Source organism: Trematomus bernacchii, unplaced genomic scaffold (genome assembly GCF_902827165.1).
Source record: "Trematomus bernacchii unplaced genomic scaffold, fTreBer1.1, whole genome shotgun sequence".
Lineage (NCBI taxonomy): Eukaryota > Metazoa > Chordata > Actinopteri > Perciformes > Nototheniidae > Trematomus > Trematomus bernacchii.
Genome location: NW_022987625.1, coordinates 3,275,488 through 3,298,676, shown reverse-complemented (window position 1 = coordinate 3,298,676; position 23,189 = coordinate 3,275,488). Strand labels below are relative to the sequence as shown.

General features: G+C 43.1%; 2 protein-coding genes across 7 annotated transcripts; one reads left to right on the top strand and one right to left on the bottom strand.

Annotated features, from left to right (window-relative positions):
• The first annotated feature begins 440 nt into the window (after positions 1–440).
• On the top strand, positions 441–10,924 carry LOC117484432 (gamma-aminobutyric acid receptor-associated protein-like 2). The gene is made up of 4 exons (XM_034132901.1): positions 441–645; positions 3,235–3,290; positions 5,305–5,477; positions 9,353–10,924. The coding sequence occupies exons 1-4, from the start codon at positions 612–614 to the stop codon at positions 9,465–9,467; spliced, it is 378 nt and encodes a 125-aa protein (XP_033988792.1). The 5' UTR covers positions 441–611; the 3' UTR covers positions 9,468–10,924.
• A 318-nt stretch (positions 10,925–11,242) lies between these two features.
• On the bottom strand, positions 11,243–22,502 carry adat1 (adenosine deaminase tRNA specific 1). 6 transcript variants are annotated; one of them, XM_034132895.1, is made up of 9 exons: positions 22,031–22,502; positions 21,079–21,147; positions 20,713–20,767; positions 20,436–20,566; positions 19,546–20,170; positions 18,326–18,471; positions 15,984–16,083; positions 15,771–15,858; positions 11,243–13,374 (listed from the first exon to the last, which is right to left on the bottom strand). In XM_034132895.1, the coding sequence occupies exons 1-9, from the start codon at positions 22,170–22,172 to the stop codon at positions 13,267–13,269; spliced, it is 1,464 nt and encodes a 487-aa protein (XP_033988786.1). In that variant the 5' UTR covers positions 22,173–22,502; the 3' UTR covers positions 11,243–13,266. The 6 variants fall into 6 exon arrangements, with proteins under 6 accessions (XP_033988786.1, XP_033988787.1, XP_033988788.1 ...); XM_034132896.1 differs by lacking the exon at positions 22,031–22,502 and adding an exon at positions 21,877–22,020; XM_034132897.1 differs by lacking the exon at positions 22,031–22,502 and adding an exon at positions 21,851–21,899.
• Positions 22,503–23,189: the final 687 nt, after the last annotated feature.

Below are 23,189 nucleotides of genomic sequence, written 5' to 3'. Positions count from 1 at the left end.
TGAGTAATTCCCATAGACTGTATATATAAAGGTAATTCCCGATGCTAGCCACGTTATACTTAATCAAAATAGCCTACATTAGCTACCTTTGTGGTGTCAGTGATATAATTGTGCTTTTATTTAATGTAAGATATATGAATTGTAGCTTTCCAGCTACTTTTTAACAGCTTCTGCAGTTATTTTCACCGAGTGGAGCAGATGGCCCCTTCCCCTTTTAATTACATTTTGAACATTATATTTACTTGTAACGGAGCTTCCTACACTTTAAAATGGCTGCTTTTACATTGGAAAATTACCTATTTTACATGATGTACCCCAGTTGGGCCCTGCGTGTACTTTCTGCTTTGTTTATATTATGGCTTATGGCTCAATTAGTGATAATGATTATTTCCTGGAGAACTTGAAGGCAGCATTATTATCACCACCCTGTCAGACAGTGACGTCACCACACAGCGAGACGGACAGTTGCAAGCTTCGGGCAGAGAAATTGTTGACGTTTTGTTTTGATCGCTTTCGTCTGGATTGTTGGACATTACGCCGAAATTACCCGCTAATATAGAAGCCTGCCTACCGACTCTACCATCACGCCTCAGTGCAGGGATCCAGCAAAGATGAAATGGATGTTTAAAGAGGACCATTCCCTCGGTAAAGGGGATTGGATTATTATGAAACAAGAGATGCTCTTGTCATGTCATGCGCCCTCCTTTCTGTTTTGCTCTATGCTATTCTGCCATATCATTCCACAGTGGTGCAGCGATGCATGCTTCTTACAGCAAATGACTGATCCATAAGGCCTAACCTTGCATGACTAGCAACAAATCCTTTCCCTTAAAGTCAAATAACCGCTGTCAACACCGGCTTCACCTTTAATACAACACATTAGTCAGCTGTTTTGAGCTTAGGAAACGTGCCTTTCGTTTGCATGGAGACTGTTCTTTGCCAAATTATATTCTATTTTATGACAATTAAGTGTCGCCTTGTATATCATACTGATATATAATTGCTATTAGTGTTAATTAAGTTAATTGGCCTAAAATAGCCTGCTCCACAAAGCACTTTTACTCAAAAGTATATTTGAATTGTAACTGTTTGCATTGCTTCACACTGCATGCTACCGCTCTACTGCTTTGATTTACTGAAGAAGAGAACATTTAAAGCAGGACAAATACAAAAATTAATTTGTTTGAAAGTAGTTGTGACAGTGTACCAGAGGTGGGAGATTTACCCACATATTGTACTTGAGTAAAAGTAGAAGTACCAGAGTGTAGGAATAGTATTATTATCTAAATATAGTTCAAGTAGCGACAGTAAAAGTAGTCATTGTGCAGATTGGTCCATTTCAGAATAATATATATGATATGTTTTATAATGATTGATCATGAAAGTGTTCTCAAAGCTGGTAAAGGTGCAGCTAGTTTGAATGACTTTGTATACTGCAGGGTAGCTTGTGCATTTACTCCAGGTGGAACTAAAGTCTGATTTAACACTTGATTAGATTTCACATCATTAATCCACATCTGTAAAGTAACTAAAGGTATTAAATACATGTAGTGGAGGAAAAGTACACCATTTACCTCTGAATTGTACAAGTAGAAAGTAGCAACAAATTGAAATACACAAGTAATGTACAAGTACCTCAAAATTATACTTAAGTACGGTACTCAAGTAAATGTACTTAGTTACTTTACACCACTGCAGTGTACATAGATAGAGTTTAAGAGTGTTTGAAAAGTTGTGCATCTACAGATTTAACGTCTCCTCTTGCATGCACATTTTAAGGGGGAATATTCCATTACCAATATTTCTAAGGGACTTGTAAAGTTCCACCAGTTCTCAGACAGCTGGGGTAGATTGTTTTGCACCTCCAGACTTTATTTTTGTCCCTCTTGTTTCAGCTCCTCTTCAGATAACTTCTCCTTTTTAAAGAGACGCTGGTCTGGTAGAGGTGTTTCTTAAAGTAAGCCTCTTATCTGGGCTAACGTAGGCCTGCACAGTGTTGGAGCATCTTATCATCCCCCCCCTGAGGCCCTCTGCTGTACCAGCTGCTGTGGTGTCATGGAGTGAAGTATACGGCATTTACTCAAGTATTGTACTTAAGTATGATTATAAGGTACTTGTACTTTACTTGAGTATTTTAATTTGTGCTGCTTTTGCTTCTACTCCACTACATTTAACAAGCCAATATTGTACTTTTTACTCGACTTCATTTATCCGACAACATTAGTTACGTTACAGATTCAGATTATTTGCTAATAACAATAATATAAACAAACTATGATAAATAATTATAAGTTAAGATATTCAGCAGTAGTATACACTGCAAAAACTGAAACGTGGACTTTAATTAAATGTAAATGTCAACCGATTTAATAATATCAAGTTTGAATAAAATATATTAGGTTCAACTTAATATTATTGCTTTCAACTAACCTAATACAGTTATGTGTATTTAAAAAGTCAACGGTTCAGTTTTTTCAGTGTGTAAAATAATTAAAATGAGCTCCACCTGATGAACACATTAACACAATCCAGTCAATTCATATATATGATTCTGAATTGAGCTATTAGTACTTTTGGTCCTTCAAGTATATTTTGAAGCTGATACTTTGTACTTTTACTTTAGTAAGATTTTAAATTACATTACATGTTACTTGTTAGACACTTTTATCCAAAGCGACTTACATACTCAATACTGTGGACAATCCCCACAGGAGCAATTTGGGGTGAAGTGTCTCAGGGACACAACGACATGCTGACTGCAGTGGGGTTTGAACCTGTGACCCCCTGATCCCAACACCAACTCACAACCCACTGCACCACACGCCTCCGCATGACAATTACTTGTAACTGACTATTTTTACACTGTAGTAGTTCTACTTTGACTTAAGTACAATGTCGGATTACTTGCTGCACACTAAGCAGAGGTGTCCTGGAAATAGATGAATCTTTGATGATGACAGAGATCATGAAAATGCTTAGTATCACTTTGTTAAAGTGGATTTGATTCATACCTATTCAACTATCAGTTCTAAAATGAATGAAATGATTCACACTTGGTGTAAAGCTGCATCCTGCACAAAGCCTCCTCTCCTTTGTCTGGCCAGGCTGTGCTGGGTGTTCTCATGGAGCACTGCGTCAGTCTGTGTTTGACAGTGAGGATGAGAGGAGGCTCCCAGGAGGCCTCTCTCAGCCCTTTAATCCTGACTTCCTGTTTGTTTCCCGTCTCTCCCTCAGAGCACCGATGTGTGGAGTCAGCCAAAATACGCAACAAATATCCGGACAGAGTACCGGTGAGTAGGGCGGAGGGGGAGTTTAGGCTCAAATTAATCCACTTAATAATTTGAACAAGATATGTCAATTCAACAAGTTTGAATTTAGGATAAGATTAGATAAAGTTTACTGATCCTGCTCAGGTTGTGTCCGAGAAGTACACAAATATGATATAAGTACAAATATATCCAAGTAAACTAAACTACAAACCCAATTCCGATGAAGTTGGGACGTTGTGTAAACGTAAATAAAAACAGAATAAAATGATTTGCAAATCCTTTTTGATCTAAATTCAATTGAATACACTACAAAGACAAGATCTGTAAGGTTCAAACCGATAAGCTGTATGTATATCCAATAAAGCTGGGACAGGGGCAAGTTCACCACTGTGTTACATCACTCGGTAACAATAAGCGTTTGGGAACAGTTGGAGCTTTGTAGGTGGAACTACTTCCCGTTCTTGCTTGATGTAAGACTTCAGTTGCCCAACAGTCCGGGGTCTCCGCTGTCATAATGCTCCACACATTTTCAATGGGAGACCGTCTAGTACTCTCACTCTTTTACTATGAAGCCACGCTGTTGTACCACGTCCAGTTTGTGGCTTGGCATTATCTTGCTGAAATAAGCAGGGACGTCCCTGAGAAAGAGGTCGCTTGGATGTTGCTCCAGAACCTGTCTGTACCTTTCAGCATTAATGGGCACTAACACCAGACCATCACAGACGCTGGCTTTTGAACTTTGCGCTGATAAAAATCCGGATGGTCCCTTTCCTCTTTAGCCCGGAGGACACGACGTCCACGATTTCCAAAAAACAGTTTGAAGTGTGGACTCATCAGACCACAGCACACTTCTCCACTCTGCGTCAGTCCATCTCAGAGGAGCTCGGCCCAGAGGAGCCGGCGGTGTTTCTGGGTGTTGTTGATATATGGCTTTGGCTTTGGTAGAGTTTTAACCTTCACCTGTAGATGTGGCGACAAACTGTGTTTACTGACGATGGTTGTGATGGACATTTCTGAAGCAATGGAGACGAAACTCAGAGAGACACGAGGAGAGCAGGAACTTTGATGGCAAACACTGATGGTTTATTCGGAGCTTCGGCCGGAGAATTCACAAGACATGTGCTGCTGCCACGAGTTGACACAACGGATGCCAAACCAATTCTGAAGATCTCTACCCCAGACCCATTTAGCTGGTTCTGAGAGAATAATCAACATGCTGCATAACAAGATACTACAGGCAAAGCACAATAACACCTCTATCAGCTGACGCCAACAGGCAGGAACATAGAACCATAACACCTCTATCAGCTGACGCCAACAGGCAGGAACATAGAACCATAACACCTCTATCAGCTGACGCCAACAGGCAGGAACATAGAACCATAACACCTATCAGCTGACGCCAACAGGCAGGAACATAGAACCATAACACCTCTATCAGCTGACGCCAACAGGCAGGAACATAGAACCATAACACCTCTATCAGCTGACGCCAACAGGCAGGAACATAGAACCATAACACCTCTATCAGCTGACGCCAACAGGCAGGAACAGGGAGACAGAACACTGAGAGCACAGCAGCCCAAGGTTGCAGGCCTGTGCTCAGTGAGGTCAGTACACACTGATAAACTGGGTCAAGGTTATGGGCCTAGGAAAAGACAACAATGGTTTTCAGTGTTCGAAGGTCACTGGCATTCAATGTTGGTTTCCCGCCTTTCCGCTTACGTGCAGAGATTTCTCCGGATTCTCTGAATCTTTTGATGACATCATGGACTGTAGATGATGAAATCCCTAAATTCCTTGCAATTGTACGTTGAGAAACTCTTAAGCTGTTGGACTATTTGCTCACGCAGTTGTTCTCAAAGTGGTAAACCTCGCCCCACCCTTGCTTGTGAACGACTGAGCCTTTCTGAGCTTTTTTTGTGGATGATAATGTCTTTATATATATATATATATATATATATATATAGTCTATAGGTAATACCTGTAAAACTCAATCCTGATTATTCATTCTTTAAATGTGTGTGTGCTCCAGGTGATCGTGGAGAAGGTGTCCGGCTCTCAGATCGTGGACATCGATAAGAGGAAGTACCTGGTGCCCTCTGACATCACAGTGGCCCAGTTCATGTGGATCATCAGGAAACGGATCCAGCTGCCTTCAGAGAAAGCCATCTTCCTCTTCGTCGACAAAACCGTCCCTCAATCCAGGTGAGAGCCCCCCCCCCCACATCCTGCAGCTGGAATGAGGGCAGAATGATTTCCTATTGCTTTTCATATCTATATCATACGTGGCTTGAAGCACTAAATCAAACTTGTTCGCAGCAGAGCCAAAGTGAAGTTCTTTTTCTGACGGTTTGATTATAGATTGTATACTTTTCTGTTGTGCGTTCATAAAGGGTTATCAAAATACTTATTGCAGGAATTGATCAAACTAGATTAAGAGAGTGTGTCTCTGTAAATGTACCTTACATTGATCTGAAACCAAGATGATGGTTTACCAAGTAGTAGTCAAATTTAGTTATTTGATCAATATCTTGGTAAAACACTTATAATGAAGTATATTTTATATTTGTTTTTCAGCTGTAATACTGTAGCTCTTTGTAGAGTTTTGACTGGTTCTTTCGTCATCATCACAATTACAGACACTAATATACAGACATCTCTAAAACATGATCAGTTCTTCACTATACTTCTGAAAAAGACTGCTGACCATTCACTATAATGTACATAATGACAACAATAATACTATCTTTATTCATATAAGACCTTTCAAAACACACACACACACACGCACGCACGCACGCACGCACGCACGCACGCACGCACGCACGCACGCACGCACGCACGCACGCACGCACGCACGCACGCACGCACGCACGCACGCACGCACGCACGCACCGGGAAAACAATTGGTTTGCTATTGTGGTCGTATAAATCCCATTTTTGCTTCTGTAAGATGCTTGAATGTAGCAAACTTGAAAAGCAAAACCTCTTCCGATGGGGATTGAAGCAGAATATGTTCTTAAAAATATACGGAGAACATTTTGTAAAGGATTACATCTATCTTTATGAGGTGGAAACTGGCAGACTATAGAAACATGTGGTGCAACATGTAGGGTCTACACCAAGCCCCCAGGAAGTGGGGCGGGGGTTGAAGCACAACGGCTAAACGGGGATACAATAAATACCCTGTCAGTCTGTGGCGACATTGGGCACAAACATTTCTTTTTCATATTGACTGACATGGAAAAGAGAAATCTGTCAATCAGCGTATCACTTAATTTAGCTTAATCAACTAGCCAGCACAAACACTTTTATATCCATTATTTAAATCATTAGGGTCTTAAAGTTGTCAAATGCGCTAAAAGCTGAACCCAGAGTGACCCCTGACCCTCATGGAATACTGTGAGCTACTGCCAATGTTTTGTTCAATAACGATATGTTACTGCCAGTGTTTCCCGTTAAAAGTGCTCTCCTGTCCACATGAGGTGCGTTTTGGGAAATGTTGCAGGAAACCGAATGTAGTGTCTCCAAGGTTAGTCCACCATTTTTGTTGTCAGTGGATAATACATATTTTTGTAAGTTATTAACGCGACAGCTGAGCAACCACAGTGAGCTTTAATATGAAGAGACACAGCAAGGAAACAGAGTGTGGACACTGTGGCTGGCTTCAGCTCGGCTGGACACTGTGGCTGTCCTCAGCTCTGCTGGGCACTGTGGCTGGACACTGTGGCTGGACACTGTGGCTGGACACTGTGGCTGTCCTCAGCTCTGCTGGGCACTGTGGCTGGCTTCAGCTCGGCTGGACACTGTGGCTGTCCTCAGCTCTGCTGGGCACTGTGGCTGGACACTGTGGCTGGACACTGTGGCTGGACACTGTGGCTGGCTTCAGCTCTGCTGGACACTGTGGCTGGCTTCAGCTCTGCTGGACACTGTGGCTGGCTTCAGCTCTGCTGGACACTGTGGCTGGACACTGTGGCTGGACACTGTGGCTGGACACTGTGGCTGTCCTCAGCTCTGCTGGGCACTGTGGCTGGCTTCAGCTCTGCTGGACACTGTGGCTGGCTTCAGCTCTGCTGGGCACTGTGGCTGGACACTGTGGCTGGACACTGTGGCTGGACACTGTGGCTGTCCTCAGCTCTGCTGGGCACTGTGGCTGTCCTCAGCTCTGCTGGGCACTGTGGCTGGCTTCAGCTCTGCTGGACACTGTGGCTGGCTTCAGCTCTGCTGGACACTGTGGCTGTCCTCAGCTCTGCTGGACACTGTGGCTGGCCTCAGCTCTGCTGGGCACTGTGGCTGTCCTCAGCTCTGCTGGGCACTGTGGCTGTCCAGCACTGCTGGACCTGGCCTCCTCTCTGCTGGGCACTGTGGCTGTCCTCAGCTCTGCTGGACACTGTGGCTGGACACTGTGGCTGGACACTGTGGCTGTCCTCAGCTCTGCTGGACACTGTGGCTGTCCTCAGCTCTGCTGGACACTGTGGCTGGACACTGTGGCTGGACACTGTGGCTGTCCTCAGCTCTGCTGGACACTGTGGCTGGCTTCAGCTCTGCTGGACACTGTGGCTGTCCTCAGCTCTGCTGGGAACAGTGTCTCAGCACCCTGATTCATAGTATTAAACTACTCACTGTTACACACTAACCATGTGTCGCCAAAATAAAGAAAAAGGAAACATTATTAATATCTTATGGATTACAACTTTAACCCCTTTATACGTTTCTAAAAGTGGCATCATGTTTTTTGAGTCTTACACCTGACAAGTTAACAGAATCACACATTTGGCAGCCTGCTTTGATGGGGATGCCATTCAGTTAACATTTTCTCCTTTTTAGTTTCATGCTTCCTGAAACGAGAGGCCATGCTGTGACCGCTGAGCTGAGGGTCCTCATATCAGTGGCCTGTCTGGACATTGTGTAGTCGTAGGATACATCTGGGTTAAAGATTGTTCAGTGCAGATCAAATCCCCATGAATGAGTCAACAGAGGAATAGATGAATAGGAGCCGAAAATAAATACTGCAGGCATCACTTCCTCATCCTGCTAATAATGGAAATAGATCCAAGAGAGAAGCAGAGGGCTCTGAAGTCGGCTGAGAGGCCTGCTCCCAGATGGGGTCACAAAGAGAGAGGGAGGTGCAATGGGCCTGTGTGGACACTTTTCAGAGTCACAATCCAGTTTATTGCCACACACGTTTACACATACAAGGAATCTGCTTTGATATCTGGTGGTGCAAGCATAAACAATCTAAGTAAATAAGTTGCAATAGTATTTAAAAAATAGAAACGTATAAGGATAATGAAAAACAAGTCTTTTTAAGAAACAATTTAGCATTAAAATAAGAACATAAAGACAAGTATTTACACCAAATGTTAGTTTAAATATACACCTACACACCTTTAAAGCTAAAAACTAAAAACCAAAAACACTTCACCATACTATTTATAAAATATAAAGTATATGTGGCGACAAAAGACACCTTTTAGTAGGGAAGCTGCTTGTAGTGTTTAAATACACAGGGAAATGCCTTTTCAGTTACTGTATACTAATGTGTGCACTTTTAGAAATGCTTGTCAGCAAAATGTAAATATTGGCAAAAATCCAATAATAATATCGTGACAATTTATACTATTAATAATGTCCACATATAAACTGTTATGGATATTTCTAAGCGTGCATACAATAATATGGTTGGTTGTTTATAAATCATTTTAAGCATTTAGTGTATTTTGCATTTCTGGTACATATTTGCTGACATAGACATTTAGCAAACAACAGCAGGGACTTTCCCTCCACTGCCGCTCAGCTGTATACCTGAGATTAGCTTAATGTCACTCTGAGCTGACTTACTGGTTGTTCTCTAATGCATAAACAGGATGAATTATGCTAAAACAGGAGTTACATTTGTATTATTTAAATATTTGTGTATGTGTTGTTCTTATACTGTAGACTGAACAAGCCTCATTTTGGATGGATTAGGCCTCTTTTACTACATGTTTTGCCCTCAAATGTTTTTGCTTTGCTTTTGGAATATGTGTGGTCCTTAGACATGCTGATCTAACCGTTGAGCTTTCTGCTGTGTGTTGCAGTCTGACTATGGGCCAGCTGTACGACAAGGAGAAGGACGAGGACGGCTTCCTGTACGTGGCCTACAGCGGGGAGAACACCTTCGGTTACAAAGCCTTTTATACAACACGGGGTTAATGCTTCACTGAATACCAGTTACTCACACACACACACACACACACACACACACACACACACACACACACACACACACACACACACACACACACACACACACACACACACACACACACACACACACACACACACACTTTAGGGCCCTAAAATAATAAGCTTTTTCATGTGATACACAAGTAACGCACCTACACACTTGGCATAGGCATTTATGGTCAATTTTGATACTAGAAAATATACATTTTATGGTGAAAATTAACCTACGCCAATATGCTACAACAAACAAACAAACAAGTAACACACTTGTATTTTTGGAAGGCTCAGATAATCATCAGTGTCAAGAAATGGTTGGTCTTTAGCCATGATTACTGTTTCAAGATTAGTTGTGGAGAGAAATATCTGTAACACTGCCGTTAAAAAGAAATAATGCACACTGTAGGCACATCAAATATCATTCACTTTCCAAGTACATGCCAATCTTCACTCATTACACAATTTGGTTTCACAGATATGTGTTCAGCTGAAGTGAGTAAGAAACTCTATAATCATGTGACTAGAATCATTAACCACGTTATGGATGTATTTGTATGGCTTATTGTATCGTGTATGAAAAGTGAAGTATTTAACTAATGCCGCAGCACTATGATGAACTATAAGACCAACTATAAGCAGCAGAGTTAGCTGGTGAATGATAATGGATACCTGCTAGCAGAGAGGCAGCCTGTTTAAAGTGTGTGTCCCTGAGGGCCAGGGACCAGCAGCGTTACAGAGTGCTTCCAAGCCTGGCTCTTATGTATTTTAACGCATTATGTCAGATGTTGGTTAGACCCAAACGGGATGCATACTCATGATGCCAACAGCAAGCCATGATCCTCAGTGACCCGCTGAAGAAATCAACACTTTACTTGAAGAATGATGTTTTTTAGTGTTCTCATCACAGGGCAACTATGTGAAATGTAGAACTAAAACTCAAGCGGAACCTCTTGTATAACCTCTTGGCACTTTACCTGTTCTCCGCCTACTCCCATTGTCTAGCTTTACATAAGTAAGAGATTTCTACACTCCCCTCACATTTAAATTTAAATTTGTCAAACACAATTCTTACTCATAGTAATAATAATAGTTGCAGTATTCGGGTGTTAGCTTCTAGTTTTCTTCGACCAGTGGCATTGATTTAGATACAACCAAGTCTTTAAAAGAAAAACTGCAAATCCACTGAGAGTCCCACATAGGTACACATTCACATCAGAACATGCACATTATCCATTTGTATATGTTTATAATTCAAATACACAGGGCTCTCAGTGGAAATAATAGTTAATCAAATGTGCAGAGGGCTTTCCAAGCTGTTAATGATTGAACTTGATACTTAATAAACCCTGTGTTCATGGTTAATATATTCTGCAGTGTTATTCACGTTTCAAATGCTTCAAGTAAAGTGTTGCTCATGTGTTTTGCTTTGTGAGTGTCAGAGCGTCTTTCTTCTTCTCTCAGATAACGATATCTGCAGTTTTTGGTGCTGAATCAGAGTCAAAGCCATCAGGCTCTTTACCATCCTTTACTTGACCCATAAAAGTATTCATAAATGTGCACCACAAGATGATTCAGGCTTTAAACACAGTATGTAGATGTGTAATATATTGCTATAATATTCAGTATTTTTATTTCTTCAATGTTGTAGGTTTGTTAAATCTAACTTAGACATTTTAAATATTTGACCATGGTAAGGTAGCTGGAAGACCTGACCAATACAAATAAATAAATGATACGAATCGTAATGTGTTTGAAAAATGAATATATGTTTTATTTCATGACAAATGTGATATCCTGTGCAGTGTTATAGAACAATGTTTTACAAGCCTGTCCCTTTCATTGTGAAGACAAAACACAAAACAAGTCCAGTGAATTTCACAAATCTGCTTTACAATCCGCACAAGATACAACCCCTTCCTTCAGAGCAGATGTGTGTCGATTTGTCAGACGTGGCACAAGCTGAAATCAAAGCACAAACCTCATCCTTTGAGTGCTCTGCAAGGAACACACCAGAAAACAAGTTACTAAGAAGAATTTACTGTAGAATGGTGGCCACGGAGCAATGCCCCGGATTCTCAGCCTTACCCAAACACCAGTGGGAGAAGAGCTTCCATTTGCACTCATACTGCGCTCGAATGGATGGTGCTCTGGCATTCAGGATAGTTTCCCTGACAGATGCTGTGAAAACGCTCAACAGTGGGTTGGGCCCCGCAGAGGCCAGGCCCCGAGCTGAAGGCGGTGAGGGTCGGGATGCCAGATCTGACCCCTGAGCTGTGACAGAAGGTCCTTCCTGTCGGGGAGACGCCATGGTGGGCTGCAGCAGAGACTGCGCAGCAGTGGGAACCAGACTCTCCCCGGCCAGCGGGGGGCGACCAGAAGGAGCCTGTGCCCCTGAGTAAGGACCCTCTGAAGCGTCTGTAGTATCAGAGGCAGTGGTGGGAAGGCATACAGGAGACTGTCTGGCCAGTCGTGCGCCAGAGCGTCCTTGACTCTTCCGAGGCAAAGAGGTCCACCTCGGCCCTGCCGAAAAGGCTCCAAATGGTCTCCACCAGCTCTGGGTGAAGGCTCCACTCCCCCGGTGGAGGCTTGTGCCGAGAGAGGAAATCTGCCACCTGATTCTGGTCTCCTGGTAGAAAGACTGCCCGCAGACTGGCCAGGCGGGGGAGCGCCCAAGACAAGAGGCTCTGTGAAACCCGGAGCAGCTGTGCGGACCTGGTGCTCCCCTGGTGGTTGATTTGGGCCACAGCGGACATGTTGTCCGAACGAACGAGCACGTGCTTGCCCGCCAGTTGGGGTAAAAAGTGCATGAGTGCAAGCAGCACAGCCCGAAGCTCTAGCACGTTGACATGGTGTGCACCCTCCTGGGCAGACCACTGACCCTGAACAGTCCTGCCCTGCCACACTGCCCCCTGAGAGACATGCATCCACAGTGACAGTCTCCCGGCGGGATGGGCTGGCACCCATGGGCACGCCCATCAGAAGATAGGCCCTGTCCCTCCAGCGGGACAGAGAGTGGAGGCACCACTGAGACACCCTGACTCTCCTGTGCTTGTGCCACTTGGCGCCCAAGTGAAGGCTGTTCAGCCACATCTGCATGGGGCGCAACGACAGCAGGCTTAAGGGCACAACGGCTGAGGCAGCCGTCAGTCTGCCCAAGGGCCGGAGGAACTGAATATCAGGCACCATCTTGCCCGGCCTGAAGATGGGAAGAAGGTGGGAATGTAGCCACGGTACTCTCGCACAGCGAGAAGATGAAAGGAACAGATCCTCTGACGACACAGGCATATGTAGCCGGTGTCACGTGGGTCACAGGTGACTTTGTTGTTATTGGTACTCGAGCTGCGCATGCGCGCGATGGACATATCCAGTCCTCTGGCGGTCAGTAGGGACTAAATAGAACTGTTATTACAAGTAAAACATGAAAACTGATCTGATGTGTAAATCTATGGCTGGCCCTTCAGTTCAGACAAATAAGAACATAAAAAAAGGAAATTGAACCCGGAACATTTTCCACTTGAGGACAGGTACGTCCAGCTGTGTTTTTGAGAACATGAGAGCCAGCCAGCTGCAGTCACACTGTCTCAAACTGTGAAGACTGAAGCTTCATCCGAGGACACGGAGCTGGGTCCCCCCCCCCCCCCCCTCTCTGAGCAGTGAGACAGCAGAGCATCCTGCTGCTGCATGCAGTGACATCAGAGAAGAGTCCAATAGAGCCAACAATAAGAGTGTCTCAGGAGAAGGCCTTCAGTGGAACAGCAGGAGGCCCCTGTCAGTGCGAGGCCACAGAGGGAAGGCCTGACTGAGGAGCTGCTGCCAGGCCTGCTGGTAACTCTGAGCCGCCTGCTTGTAGTCCCAGTAGGTGAGCAGCTCTGCCCCCCTGGAGAGAGAGAGAGAGAGAGAGAGATTATTCTTCTGAATAATTATAGGTTTGTAGTCCCTTCAATGTATGCACACGTTTAGTTTCAGAGTCCCTTTGTTAGTCCCACAGCGGAGACATTTACAGTGTTACACAGAGATATAGAGAATATATATAGAGAAGATTGTTGAAGTTGTTTATTTGTAATTTTTGTAATTGTTATTGAAGCTATTGTAGTGATTTACGTTCAGATATTGTGACCAAATAATGAGTCTGGAGATATTGTGTTTTTGTTTTTGTCATTAAAACTCTAAAATACGTGAAAACTATTTTTCTTTTGCTCATTCCTTGATGTGAAATATTTTGAATTTTATATATTAAACCTGTATAAAAAACTAATAAATGTACAACTCCCATAAAAATGTAAATGATACTGATCATTTGAAATAAAGCAAGCAGGTTTCTCTTAGTCACAGGATGAGTCACATGATCCAGCAGGAACACACTGAAACCTTCCAGCAGACAGACTCCTGCTGTGGATCAGGTTATCTGTGTCACCGTCGTGTTGCGGGGACACTTGAGATGCCAAATGGAAACGTCTGCTGTAAAATGGGCCACTGTTGGGATCAGCATGTATTAAATGCAGATAGAAGTCCTTCACCAGACATACTGCGGTTGTGTAGAACATGTCTTTCTTTTACTTAAGCTAGATTAAATTGCAAGAACTACTTCTCCAACTGTATACTGTTTTCCAGAGTGACGTAGCTTAGTATGACAATAAGGTTAAACATTTGCTGACCACTGTAACGCTGCTCTATTTCCACCTACATTAAGCCCTGTTTCCTAACTCCAGCTGCCGCTTGAAACTAGTAATCCAGTCTCACCTGACGCATCATATTCCCCCAGAAATCAATTGATTTTTTTATTTTAACTAGCAATGTTTGGCAACATAGCCCCCTAAAACTTAGTTTACTTTGCAATAGTATAGTGTACGCAGTTTTTTGGTATATCCAGTAATGATTTTCTATATCTTAATGTTTAATAGTTTTAAAAATAGTTCCTTATAATTGTTTTTATTTCATTTTTGGTTGTTTTCCTTACCTTTAATCTTCTTTAACTGTGTTTATGTATGCACCATATACACCAAGGGAAATCCCTCTTATGTGTAACTTAGTGTTAAAACTGTTTCTGATGTCTAAATAAAGGATTGTATGATGTGAAGTCTCCATCGTAATACATGCTGTTAGCCAAGCCCAAGAAGCTAGTCTGACTAATTAATAACAAGTTTAAGCCCACCAACTACATAATACTTGTATTATATTTAATGTTACATTTCTCCATGTTAAGGAGAATTAAGAGGCAGCCTGGCATATTCATTATTCACCATGAATACTACATTGTTGCTACCACAATGAAAGCAAGCTATGGAGAAAAATGAATAATATGCCACACGCCTGGTTAATGTTGTTCTATATATAATGTGTGTGGTTCGAGCTCTATCCTGCTCTCAGTGCCACAGCTTCTGATGTACGCGGCTCTCTGCTCTGCTCCAGCAAATACTGGCTGCCTGAGCTGAAACAGTTTTCAGGGCCAAGAGCCAGCGCTGCTGCAGGGAAGCACTAAAACCTGGTTCACAATATGGCAGTGACTTTCAACCAGCCCTGGAACCGCCTTGGTAGACAAGGGCTAATAAATCCAGGACTGTGTGTGTGTGTGTGTGTCTGTGTGTGTGTGTGTGTCTGTGTGTTCCTGCATGTGTAGGACAGGCTGGGATCAGGTTATTTGCTGAAATGCTGATAAACAGAGAGAGCACTGTTCTTCACACACATACACACACACACACACACACACACACACACACACACACACACACACACACACACACACACACACACACACACACACACACACACACACACACACACACACACACACACACACACACACACACACACACACACACACACACACACACACACACACACACACACACACACCACACACACACACACACACACACACACACACACACACACACACACACACACACACGCATGAAATTCAAGCAGTAAATGTCACAGACAAAGACACCTGAGGGCTACAGCACAGATACACATGTTTATGATATCTCGAGTAAGCTATGTGACACTGTTTGGAAAGAAATACCTGGGATGAGTTTAAATACAACAACAAACCACAGTCACAGGTCAGTCAGCGGCAGACACACAGGTCTCAGTGTGCATCATGAACACTCTCTGACTGATTCACAAACACATTTCCTCACTGTGGATTCAACAGGCTGAAGCAGCAGAGTTACCCAAAGGTGATGAAGCCAGAGCACTGTTAGGAGATCTTCATTAGAGTTTCAGTCTGAAGCTGTTTCAATGAGTCAGATCATGAAAGAGTGGTTGTGTTACCTGAGAGGGGGGGGGGAGTGCTGTGGGCTCAGTGGCTGCTACCAGAGACAGGAAGGAGTGGAAGAGCTCCAGCTTACACAGCAGAGACCTACACACACACACACACACACACACACACACAAAATGTACTCTTCTTGATGAATCTTTACTGAGAGTATTCAGTAATCGATTACTTCTCATAATGTCTGTCGTGAGCATAGGTCGTGAGTGTACCTGGCTTTAGCCGTGCCGAGGGCCTTCCTGGTGACTCCGTGTTTGTAGCCGTTGGCGGTGACATCTAGTGGCTGCTCCGGCACATTACACCAGCTGATGGCTGAAACAGAGGTTATATTTACTCACTGAGCTCCCACTCTGTATCACATTTGAAAAACTCTTTAGTAAATGAGGTAGGAATCAAGCCCATTGATTACTCTTCTGTGAGATTAACAAGAGAGTGAGAGAGTAATGATCTTAGTTATTCTACATACCAAGTTTATAATGCATATTAAAATAAATGTTTGGCCCTGAATCACGTTAGGTCATAAGCCAAAGATTTGTTGCACAGTCCGAGCCTCTTTCTCTGATCATTGAGGTTGATAGATTATAAAAAACAACATGCCTGATTCTCCTGATTTTCTTTTGCACTGTACTGTACATACTACGATGATTGAAGAAAGTCACTTTTCCATGTAATGGCCCATAACATTAATTTTGGTGTGTTTAAGTGCGCTAACCTTTTCTCAAAAACAAAGAAAAAAGGAGATCTTGCACAAGTCTTAATAATAACTTCTCTTTGAATATTGCTGTACACAATAAAGGTCAGCACACAGTTTAGGCTCTGCATTTAACCCATCCTAGTATCAGCTATTGTACAGCGCTGGGGGGAGCAAAAGTGGGGGTCTGGTGCCTTGCTCAGGGGCACATTGGCCCCGGAGGTGAACTGGCACCTCACAAAGAACCTGGCAACACATATTAAAGATGTTTAACATGTCTGTATTTGGGGGCATTTCTATTGATTGGAGCACTCATTGATTCTATATATAGATATAGTTCAAGGAGACAATTTCAATTCGAAATTCATAGGGTCCGTACAACCAGAAGAACTTTTTGTATCTCAGCCTGTGGAGTGAGACTATGGAACAGTGTGAATGTGGAGTGAGACTATGGAACAGTGTGAACGTGGAGTGAGACTATGGAACAGTGTGAACGTGGAGTGAGACTATGGAACAGTGTGAACGTGGAGTGAGACTATGGAACAGTGTGAATGTGGAGTGAGACTATGGAACAGTGTGAACGTGGAGTGAGACTATGGAACAGTGTGAACGTGGAGTGAGACTATGGAACAGTGTGAACGTGGAGTGAGACTATGGAACAGTGTGAACGTGGAGTGAGACTATGGAACAGTGTGAACGTGGAGTGAGACTATGGAACAGTGTGAACGTGGAGTGAGACTATGGAACAGTGTGAACGTGGAGTGAGACTATGGAACAGTGTGAACGTGGAGTGAGACTATGGAACAGTGTGAACGTGGAGTGAGACTATGGAACAGTGTGAACGTGGAGTGAGACTATGGAACAGTGTGAACGTGAAGTGAGACTATGGAACAGTGTGAACGTGGAGTGAGACTATGGAACAGTGTGAACGTGGAGTGAGACTATGGAACAGTGTGAACGTGGAGTGAGACTATGGAACAGTGTGAACGTGGAGTGAGACTATGGAACAGTGTGAACGTGGAGTGAGACTATGGAACAGTGTGAAGAGCTAAAGCCATGTCCAGACATTAACCAGTTCAAGAGGAAATACAGAGAAATTATTTTCTCGAGGTACAGGGATGGGGAAGGTGTTTGACTATGTGTATATGTATATGTATGAGTATGTAGGTGTGTATATGTATGTGTGCATATATGTATATCAGTGTATGTGTGTATATGTATATGTTTATATGTATATCAGTGTATGTGTGTATATGTATATGTTTATATGTATATATGTCAATAAACAGATAAAGCAGATTAATAATAATAATAACAATAATAATGAATAATAATGATAATTATTGCAGATTATAGATTATAAATAAATCATTTAGGGACAAGGGGGTGAGATTAAATAAATTATACTTCTTCTCACTCCTTTTCGAACACTAGATGTGCCACTGTTTATGTTGCTAATGCTGTTGTTGTTGTTGTAAATGTCATGTTTTGTTTTTGATTTCTCTTACATGACTATGCACTGCAACATTTGTTTTGTTTTGTAATTATTTATTTTACTTGTTCGAAATAAATGTATCAATCAATCAATTCTGAGCTTTATGAATGTGTGGTTCTTATTAAACCTAAGCCTATCAGAACCAATGTATTATTGTACCATGCATTCTAACTGTGTGTGTGTGTGTGTGTGTGTGTGTGTGTGTGTGTGTGTGTGTGTGTGTGTGTGTGTGTGTGTGTGTGTGTGTGTGTGTGTGTGTGTGTGTGTGTGTGTGTGTGTGTGTGTGTGTGTGTGTGTGTGTGTGTGTGTGTGTGTGTGTGTGTGTGTGTGTGTGTGTGTGTGTGTGTGTGTGTGTGTGTGTCTCCCACCTGCTCCACAGGGGGAGATGCGTCCCTGTCCTGCCTGGTGGTGCAGCTCCGTCTGGGCCTGGCTGAAGGGGAACTCCAGGCTGGACTGGAGCAGCTGGGGGGGGCAGACAGAGAACCCTGCAGGGAGGGCCGACACACAGGAACACCTGGGGGAGGGGGTGGGGGGGTGGGGTACAGGAGGTGTATGGTCAGAAAGTCTGCTGGCTTCCTCACACTGAAGGAGATACATTAAGATGTCTTCCTTCCTGGAGGAGCAGCCACTGAGGATGTGAGATTCATTTAGAGCCCGTTTGGCTTGTATGTCATTAGAAGAAAAGAAGCCTCTGTTCCATCAAAAGAACCAGCTGGCAGAATGCAGACATCATCTCTTTATGGTGTTTGCTGTTAAAAAAGGTTGCAATAAAATAAGGAGGAGAAAATAAATGGAGGAGAAACTATTCAACTGAATGATAATGAATAGAAGCATGAAGACTGAGTGAGGTGAAGAGTTGGGACCAAAGTTTGGGAATAGATCTTACGCTCGGGGAGAAACACTGTAGAATGTACTTAAAGCTGCACCACTGGTATTTTAAGGTGCACTAATATATTGTTTGACATGAATAATGGGTCAAATGTCTAATGTAAGCTCACAGAGAATCATTACCTCATTCCACCGCTCTCAGCTGAAGGTCATTCTTTAAAAAACGCTTGCCTAGTTGCTAACATTATGATAATCGATTAGATCTGGATTCTCTGATTCCAGATTCTTATGAATGTCTATTTTCACTTTTTCTGACATTTTATAGACCAAACTAGAATTGAATCAATAAAAAAGGAAATGATCAACAGATCAATGGACTATCATGAGTTGCAGCTGTACTCAAAGTGTTAACTGTTTCCTGCCAACAAGTTGACCGAACAATCAATGAATGCAGCTTCAAATACGGCATCCTGAAAATATATTCTATTTGAGGCTCAGAACATGTGACTTTACCCCGGGGATGATTTGATGTCAACAAGACTTTAATCTGGTTGAAAAAGGAGATAAATATCTGATATCTCTTTTTTCCAATCAAGTCTGACTGTAACAGTGTTTCATAATTAGTGCGTATGGAAGAGTTAAATAAAGGACAGCAGTGATTTCCCCAGAGCCGAGGAAGGTGTTCAAAGTCTCTGAAGCAACACTTAAAGGTATTTCTTTAACAATGACTTTTATAATGTGTCAGCAGCATTCCTCTTACCTCGTGACCAGAGCTCTGGTCATGGCCTCCTGGCTGTACGGACCCCCCCCCACCACCAAGGTGCTGTAGTAGAGAGCCTCCTGCAGGTAGAGGGACAGCAGGGCGCCCTGGAAGCCCAGCACCCCCCAGCGGGCCAGCTTGTCGCTGCAGGACAGGGACAGGGTGGGCTCCCCCCGGCCCGGCTTCACCCGGAGCAGCCCTGTACAGTGGTAGCCCTCCCCGGGGAGCAGAGGGTCAGCTGGACCCCCGGAGACACACTTGGCCCCTGTCCTGTGGACGTCAGCGACCTGTGGACACAGTCCTGGGCTGTCGGGGGGGCTTCTCCTCTCCACAGGTTCTTCTGCAGGCTGAGGTGGATCTTCACAGGACTTAGAGAGGGAGGACTGTCTTCTCTCTCCTCTGTCCTCCAGATGTGTCTCCGCTGTCTCCGGTTCCTCCAGATGTGTCTCCGCTGTCTCCGGTTCCTCCTGACGGGGACGCTTGATGCTTTTTACCTCACTTGATTCTTCATCTTTTCTTTTCGGATCTCCTCTTCCTCTCTCTTCTTCAGGGCTGTGTGCAGGTGTGACGGGGGGGCAGGGCTGAGACTGGCTGCCATTCATGGCGATGATGGCAGCGTCACCACCTGGAAATACACACAGTTTCACATCAATATATTCTAGACTTAGTTCTTAAATGTCCTACAAATAAAACAGCTACGTTATTATTGAAACCCATGCACCACTTTACAGGGGAAAGATATGCCGTACACCAGCACCTGAAGAACACATTTCCATTTCAATCAGGCTAGATATTTATTTATCAAATCAAATCTCCTCTCCTCTCCTCTCCTCTCCTCTCATCACAGCTGCTCAGGTTCAATTCATTCACATGGAGCGAGCAGGACTCACAGGGAGTGTGACTGGTGAAGAAGAGGAAGGACACTCCAGGATGAAGCCTCCACTTCCCCTGCTCCTCCGCCTGACAGAACACAGCGCTGCCCCCCCCACTCACGGCCCTGTGCAGCTCCTGGATCAGGTACCTACACACACACACACACACACACACACACACACACACACACACACACACACACACACACACACACTAAATGATGGCAGTCTATACTCGTTTGTATGTACGCATCAGCATGAAGCACCGAGGACCATTTGCAGCAGATACACACACCTGACACACCCCCTTCTTGCAATGACTTCTGCGTGGCTGTCATTAAGTATTTCACCTAAATAAAAGACAGAATCAAGGAAAACTCCATTTAAAGACTTGATAAAAGATTGTTTTCATTGTTCATCATGCTGTAATGAATGTCCCACATGAATGGATTTGTTTTATTCTAAGGACACATAAATGCAAGATTTCAGTGAAGATTTGAATCAATCCTCACTTTGGACTGCAACAGGGTAATTGTAAAAAGAAATATAAAGAACATATCCTGTGGTGACAACTTTATTTGTTTGTCCTGCCAAAATAAACTCTCTGTTCCTGCTAAACACATACAAAAGACACAAAGGTCACAGCAACAGGAGGACATACCAGAGGGACTCATGGCTGTCTGTCCGATACATTTGGTCCCCGTTCCCAGGGAAACAACCTCCTTCTCAACTGTTGGAGAAAAAAGACTTTGATGACATATTTAGTCCGTACACATGCTTCACATTCTTATATCCTTTTTAAAATATGTTCCCTAAATGATAGGCAAAACATATTGTTCATGTAGTCATGTTCCTGTGCAGTGTGTTCTGGATATAAAGGGACAATGATATTGCTTTGAGTACATTTATTACGTACATGCTTCGGCAGTGATGGAAAGTAATTACATTTATTTTCATTTTGTGCTAATTTATACTTCTACCCCAAAACATTTTGGAAAAATATTGTACTCCCCTACAATTATTTCACAACATATGTTACTAGTTACTTTTGCAGGTTTATAATATTAATAAAAATAAAGAGTAAATTAACTGATACACTTTGATGAACTGTTATGGATGGAGATATCTACAGTAGCAGTATAAACAGTTGTTAATGTTATCTCATCCTTCAGCTGCAACTTAAAATTACATTATGCATCACTTAAACCAATGATATAATATATATTATTCAGAAAATGGCCACTTTGGATAATTAGTATAATTAGATGCAAAGTACATTTTGCATCTAATCAGAGGTGGGAAGTCACTAAGTACTCAAGTACTGCACTAAAGCACAATGTTGAGGTGCTTCTACTTTACTTGAGTATTAACATTTTTTGCTACTTTGTACTTCTACCTCACTACAATTCATAGGTCAATTGTGTTTATTTTACATATTTTGAGTGCAGGTCAATGGTACCGGCTGGCTGTACAGCCGTCATGACGTCAGCAGTACGTCAACGTTCTCGCGTTGCTTTGGTGAAAGTCGATGGAAGGAAAAGGCTGGTTTCTCTCCGGTTACAGAGCAGGCTTGACATGAAGAGAACATGAAATATGGTTTTATGTTGTCCAACCTGTGTCAGAGTTAGCCCTCCGGGTGATTCTGAGCACCGCGGCCAGCAGGGTCCACTCTCTGCCCGGCTCAGGCTTCCCTCTCCGGGGAAGCTGCTGGAAACGCTCGTAGCACAACTTGGCGATTTCATCCGCGTCCACCATGTTAACCCGGGCCGGGGCGTGTGAGGGGGGGGCACACAGGCATTAGAGTTATAATGTATGTTTAAGTGAAATGTAATTTAAAAAGTCACGGTGGCACATGAACAATATCTAACAGTATTTGTACTAAGCTCGGCTGCTTGAAGGTATCTCGAGAAAACGCAGAGTTCACTTCCGGGCCGAGCCAGCGAATGATTTCAAAATAAAGGTCCTTCACTAATGGAGCCCTAACATCTAATTAAAGGAGCTATCAGCACGGTATTACTAGAAAACAGTAGAAGTGTCCATGTAGTACAGGAAGCAAAAACAATTACAGTAGGTGTTATATTATTTTAAGAGCAAAATATTATAGAAAACCTTGTACCATTATTGTATTACTGCTGCCTTGTGTGAAATAAATAAAGATCATTTTATTTACTATATGCATAATTAATATGAGGTTTTTAATGTACAATACCAAAATGTCCCAAAATACAGATGAATTTTGGATATGATGAATGGTAAAGAGCACACATGCACATATTTCAAATGTTGGAATAGAATGTGTTTTTTTTACACATTGCCTGCTTATTACCTGCAGCAAGAGCAGATCTGGATTGCCTCAGCAGCACCTCCTAACTCTGTGTGTGTGCTGTCTGGCTGCAGCTCAGCCTGAGAACACTGAGGCTCTTTGTGCTCCTGGATCATACTCTGTCTCACATCTCTTACGCAAAAGTAGAAACTGAATTTGCTCCAAACTGCCGTAATTTCTTCTGCGGACAAACTAAGTCGACACTGGCGGAAGATGTAGTTCCTAGTACACTCTCCATCTGTCAGAGGCAGCTTCTCTGTGCTCTCCAGGATGGGGGTGCATGGCTTTGAGCTGCTGACCACATGCAGGGAGAACTCCACCATTGAGCTGCAGATTTGAACTTTTTGAACTTCCTTCAATACTTCTAACCACTATCAGTCCTTTCCTTTCTCTAGGGACCTTTCAACCGTTTTTAAGGACAAGCGTAACCATTTCTGTGTGTCGCTCTC

Bases quoted from the DNA above. Each gene is read 5' to 3' on its own strand.
- LOC117484432 (XM_034132901.1), top strand. From the start codon at position 612: ATGAAATGGATGTTTAAAGAGGACCATTCCCTCG. The intron at 3,291-5,304 runs GTGAGTAGGGCG...TGTGTGCTCCAG, and splicing joins AATATCCGGACAGAGTACCG to GTGATCGTGGAGAAGGTGTC. The intron at 5,478-9,352 runs GTGAGAGCCCCC...TGTGTGTTGCAG, and splicing joins AAAACCGTCCCTCAATCCAG to TCTGACTATGGGCCAGCTGT.
- adat1 (XM_034132900.1), bottom strand. From the start codon at position 22,172: ATGGTGGACGCGGATGAAATCGCCAAGTTGTGCTACGAGCGTTTCCAG. The intron at 21,148-22,030 runs GTTGGACAACAT...TTTCTCCAACAG, and splicing joins GAGGGCTAACTCTGACACAG to TTGAGAAGGAGGTTGTTTCC. The intron at 20,567-20,712 runs GTGTGTGTATCT...GTGTGTGTGTAG, and splicing joins GCAAGAAGGGGGTGTGTCAG to GTACCTGATCCAGGAGCTGC.